A 5828-nucleotide genomic window follows, 5' to 3' on the forward strand; every position below is an offset into this window, starting at 1 on the left:
AAGATGATCGATAATAATAGATAATGAACGAGACCAAAACAGACATTAAGGAAGAAAAAAAATAAGAAGAAAAAAGATGAGAAGACAGGAAGAAAACACGAAGATGAAAAACAAAACAAAAAATCACAGTTAGAAGAGAAGAAAAAAATAACAAAAAAATAAGATAATCGATAACACTAGATAATGAGGAAAGGGAGAAGAAAAGGAAGGAAAATGAGGGAAAGATGGAGGAAAAAGGGAGGGAGAGAGAAGAAAAGGGAGGAAATGGAGAGAAAAAAAAGGAGGAAACAGGAAAGGAGGGAGGGAGGGAGAAGAGAAAGACGGAGGAAACAGGAAGGGAGGGAGGGAGAAAAGGGAGGAAAGTGAGGGGAAAATGAAGGAAAGAGGAAGGGAGAAAGAAGAAAAGGGAGGAAATGGAGAGAAAAAAAGGAGGAAACAGGAAAGGAGGGAGGGAGAAGAGGAAGAAGAGAAAGACGGAGGAAACAGGTAGGGAGGAAGGGAGAAGAAAATGGAGGAAAGGGAGGGAAAAATGGAGGAAACAGGAGGAAGGGAGAGAGAAGAAAAGGGAGGAACAGACATAAAGGAAAAAAAGAAAAAGAAGAGTAGAAGAGAAAAGAGAGGAAAAAAAGAGAGAACACACACACACACACACACACACACACACACACACACACACACACACACACACACACACACTCACACAAGATAGTAAAAGATAATGGGAGATAAGATACTGAATAGAAGATGATAGTTAATAGTTAAAAGTTAATATACAAAAATAATTAACTATAGGAAAGAAGGGACATCACCACCACCACCATCACCACCATCATCACCATCACCACCACCATCACCACCACCACCACACAAGACACAGGCAGGGCGGCGCGGGGCAGGTGTGTCGCGGTGATGGTCAGGTGAGAACAGGTTAATTAAGGGAGTTTTGAGGCGTGGGACACACGGAGAGAGGGAGCAAGGGAGGGAGAGGGAGAGAAAGAGAAGACGTTTGAGAGAGTAGAAGGGTAGTTATATAGAGGGTTGAAGGGAAGGGAGGAAGGAAGGGAAGGAAGATGGAGGAAACAGAGGGAGGGAGAAGAAAAGGAAGGGAGAAAAGGGAGGGAAAAATGAAGGAAATAGGGAGGGAGGGAGGGAGGGAGTAAAGGGAGAAAGGGGAGGAAAACAGAGAGGGCGAGAGAAGATGAGGAAGGGAGGGAGGGAGGGAGGAAGGGAGAAGAAAAGGGAGAGTAAGGGAGGGTAAGATGAAGGAAACAGAGGGAGGGAGAAATAAATTAAGGGAGGAAAGGGAGGGCAAAATGAAGGAAATGGGGAGGAAGGGAGGGAGTAAAGGAAGGAAAAGATGGAGGAAACAGGAAGGGAGGGAGGGAGAAGAAAAGTGAGGAAAGGAGGGAAAGGTGGAGGAAACAGGGAGGGAGAAAGGGAGAGAAAGGAGGAGAGGGAGAAGGGAGAGGCACAGTTGATGGGCTGCACTCACCGGCTTGTAGGAGAAGAGCCAACACGAACAACGGGACGCCTCGCCCTCCCATGGCTGACGGAGGGCTGACGGGGGGCTGACGGGGGGCTGACGAGGGCTGAAGATGGTTGACGGAGTGCTGACGGGGGCTGACGGAGGGGTGACGGAGTGCTAACGGAGGCTGACGGAGTGCTGACGGGGGCTTGACGGGAGCTAACGAAGGGTTGACGGAGGGCTGAAGATGGTTGACGGAGGGCTGAAGATGGTTGACGGAGTGCTGACGGGGGCTGATGGAGGGGTGACGGAGTGCTGACGGGGAGCTGACGGAGGGTTGATGGAGGCTGACGGGGGGTGACGAGGGCTGACGGAGTGCTGACGGAGGGCTGACGGAGTGCTGATGGAGGCTGACGGAGTGCTGACGAGGGCTGATGGAGGGGTGACGGAGTGCTGACGAGGAGCTGACGGAGGGTTGATGGAGGCTGACGGAGTGCTGACGGGGGCTGATGGAGGGGTGACGGAGTGCTGACGAGGAGCTGACGGAGGGTTGATGGAGGCTGACGGGGGGTGACGAGGGCTGACGGAGTGCTGACGGAGGGCTGACGGAGTGCTGATGGAGGCTGACGGAGTGCTGACGAGGGCTGATGGAGTGTTGAAGGAGGGCTGACGGGGGCTGACGAAGGCTGACGGAGTGCTGATGGAGGCTGACGGAAGGCTGACGGGGGGTTGACGATGGCTGACGACGGCTGACGAGGGCTTGACGGAGGGGTGACGGAGTGCTGATGGAGGTTGACGGAGGCTGACGGAGGGCTGACGCGGTCCTGTTTTACTTATTTCTTCAATGGCTGACGGAGGGGCTGACGTGGGGCTGATAATGATCTTGTTTTACTTATTTCTTCAAGGGCTGACGGAGGGGGTGACGAAGGGGTACCGAAGGGCTGACATTTGACAGATAAAGGGCTGATAATGTTTTTTTTTTATCTCCTCAAAGCAGCTGACGAAAGGGTGATAAGGAAGGGCTGACGAAGGGCTGACGAAGAAGGGCTGACGAAGGTGGGTTTTTTTCTCTCTTTCTCTTTCTTTCTCTTCTCTTTTTTTCTTATCTCACTTTTCTCCCCAGTTCTTTTTTTTTCCTTTTTCCTTCCTCTCCTTCTTTCTTCCTCTCAGTGTTTTCTCTCCATTTTCCTTTCTCTTCTTTTTTCCTCTACTCAATGTTTTCTTCTCATTTTCCTTCTTATTTTTCTACTCAATTTTGTCTTTTCTCTCTCTTTACTTCCTCTCCTTTATTGACACTTTTTCTTTTTTTCTTTCTTTCTTTATCTAATTTATTTTACTCTCTTTCGTATTAAGGTGAGTTTGATTATTCCTTCCTTCCTTCCTTCCTTCCTTTCTTCCTTCCTTCTTTTTATTCTTTTCTTTCTTTTCTTTCTATCTCCTAATTCTTTTCCTTGACCCCAAATTCTGTACTCCAAAGCCTTTTCAAATTTTTCTTTTCTTCTTCTTTCTTTTCCTTCCTTTTCTTTTACTGTTTATATTTTCCTTCCTTCCTTTTTTATTCTTTCACTTTTCTTTCTATCTCCTAATTCTTTTCCTTGACCCCAAATTCTGTATTCCAAAGCCTTTTCAAATTTTTCTTTTCTTCTTTCTTTTCCTTCCTTTTCTTTTACTGTTTATATTTTCCTTCCTTCCTTCCTCCCTTTCTTATTTATTCTTTCTTTCTTTTCTTTCTATCGCTTCTTAGTCTTTTCCTAGGCCCAAAATTCTCTATTCCAATGCCTTTTCAAATTTTCCTTTCCTTCTTCTTTCTTTTCCTTCTTTTCTTTTGCTAGTTATATTTTCCTTCCTTCCTTTCCTCCTTTTTTCTCTGTTTTCCTTATTTTCTTCTATCCTGTGTTTCAGTCTTTTAAAATCCTTCAGTATTTTCTTAAAGGCGTTCAGATTCCTCCTCTTTCTTTATCTTATCTATCTCTATCTTTCTTCTCTTTCTCTCTCTTCCTCTCTCCCTCTTTCTCTCTTGTCAAATCAGCTCCGATGTGCATTCTGAAAAGAGAGAAAAAAAGAAAATAAGTTAAAATTCTCACGTCATTATGGTCAGAAACAATGCTCTCTCTCTCTCTCTCTCTCTCTCATCAATCCCTTCACATCTAACTCCTCTTATTGTCTTCCCTTCCACTCACTTCTCTTAATCCTCCTCCTCCTCCTCCTCCTCCTCCTCCTCCTCCTCCAAGCTAGGGGAAGAAAGGGAGGAAACAATGGCCTCTTCACTGCCCTTCCTGCCTCCACTCTCTGAGCTGATTAGAGGCCCAGGTGTGCACAGGTGAAGGTGAGGGGACAGGTAGAGATAAAGGTGGACAGGTTTTGATAAGGTGCTGGACAGGTTTTGATAAAGTGGTGGACGGGTTTTAATAAGGTGCTGGACAGGTTTTAATAAGGTAGAGGACAGCTTATGATATGGTGGTTAACAAGTGCATATGACAAGTTCTCACCTCTACAATCATTTATGACCTCCTCTGTACAGATTCTAACACCATGATATCCTTTCTTTAGTAGGGTGACCAGAACTGAACCGCATAATCAAGACTACTTTCATTATTATTATTATTATCATTATTATTATTATTATTATTATTATTATTATTATTATTATTATTATTATTATTATCTTCACACCTAATTAAGAAAGAGCGGAACTAATTATCTCTACCTCTTTACCCTCCATTTCCTCCTCCTCCTCCTCCTCCTCCTCCTCCTCCTCCTCTCCGGAAGTCCCCCCGGCCCTTCCGTCACTGAATAGCCCACACAAAAAGGCCAGTCGGTCCGTCGCTTAAGTTTCACTCAGTCTGTAAGTTTTATTTTTATTTCGCTTCGCTTCACCGTTTTAAAAGAGGATGTAGATGGATAACACACACACACACACACACACACACGCACCTGAGGAGCTAATTAATGTCCAGGTAACTCTCCCCCCGCGTTCACCTTCACGCTGGGACTTTTAATTAAGAGTGAATGGGAACTAAACGTCTCTTACAACCTTTAATAGAACTCTTAATGTGTGGCCTGGCCGGGAGTTAGTGGCGCTGACGTTAGAGTTAGTGGCGATGAGGAGGAGGAAGTGAGCAAGGAAGTGGCTGACGAGGAAACGCGGATCAGGAAAAAGAGAATTGCAGTTAAATATTAAAAAATGGAAATTGGTTAAACATGAAAAGAGAAAAGAGAAGGAAATGAGCAAGGAAGTGGCTGACGAGGAAGCGTGGATCAGGAAAAAGAGAATTGCAGTTAAATATTAAAAAATGGAAATTGGTTAAACATGCAAAAAAAGAAAATAATCACATATAAAAGAAAATAATAAGATAGCGAGCGACAGACGGGAAAATGCAAAGAAGGAAAGAAAGAATGTAGTTAAATTAATATATACAGTTTACTATTAAAAAATGGAGATTGGTTATACATGAAAAAAGAAAATAGTCACATATATAGGAAAATAATAAGATAGCGAACGAGAGACGGGGATGCAAGGAAGGAAAGAAAGAATATAGTTAAATGAAGAAAAGGGAAAGAAGAAAACATTAAATAAACAAAACAAAAAATGAAGGGAAATTGGGAAACAGAGGGAATGAAGTGTGCTAGGAACTGGGAAACTAAGAAACACGAAGAAGGAAAGAAGGAAAATACAGGAAAAGAAGTATATTTGTGTGTGAGATAGAGATAGAGAGAAAGAGAACAGAGAAACGAGAAAAAAGGAAGAACAATGAAGAAAGGATTTTTTTTTTTACAGCACAGACAGCAACTTAAGGGCAACAAAAAGATGTAAAAAAAAAAAAAGCCTGCTAACTGTTGCTCTCATAGTGATAGATTTGTGAGATAGACAGAGATAGATTGAAAAAGTGAGCAGAGAAACGAAAAAAAAGGAAGAACAATTAAGAAAAGGAAAAAAAGTATATCTGGGAGTGTAAGATAGAGAGAGATAGAGAAAAGGAGACGAAAAAAAGAAGAAAATATTGAAAAAAGGAAAAAAAAGAAGTATATTTGTATGTGTGTGTGTGTGTGTGAGAGAGAGAGAGAGAGAGAGAGAGAGAGAGAGAGAGAGAGAGAGAGAGAGAGAGAGAGAGAGAGAGAGAGAGAGAGAGAGAAAGAAAATATAAAGAAAAGAAAAAAAAAGAGGTATATATAAGTGTGTGAGACAAAGAGAGAGAGAGAGAAAGAGAACAGAGAGACGAGAACAATGAAGAAAAAATGAAGAAAATTAAAAGAAGTATATATTTGTGTGTGAGATAGATAGACAGACAGACAGAAAGAGAAAGACAAACAGAGAAAGGAAAATTGAAGAAAAAATGAAGAAAATAAAAAAGAATATTGACAG

The 5828-nt window shown here is 42.8% G+C and overlaps 1 protein-coding gene across 1 annotated transcript in view; it reads right to left on the bottom strand.

Moving 5' to 3' along the window:
• LOC126983681 (uncharacterized) overlaps positions 1-1959 on the bottom strand; it is a 21306-nt gene extending 19347 nt beyond the window's left edge. Inside the window, exon 1 of the mRNA XM_050836710.1 lies at positions 1493-1959. Coding sequence (XP_050692667.1) covers positions 1493-1544 — 52 coding nt within the window. The 5' untranslated portion in view covers positions 1545-1959. The remainder of the gene's footprint in view (positions 1-1492) is intronic.
• Between the last annotated feature and the right edge of the window lie 3869 nt (positions 1960-5828).

This window comes from Eriocheir sinensis, chromosome 54, assembly GCF_024679095.1.
Source record: "Eriocheir sinensis breed Jianghai 21 chromosome 54, ASM2467909v1, whole genome shotgun sequence".
NCBI lineage: Eukaryota > Metazoa > Arthropoda > Malacostraca > Decapoda > Varunidae > Eriocheir > Eriocheir sinensis.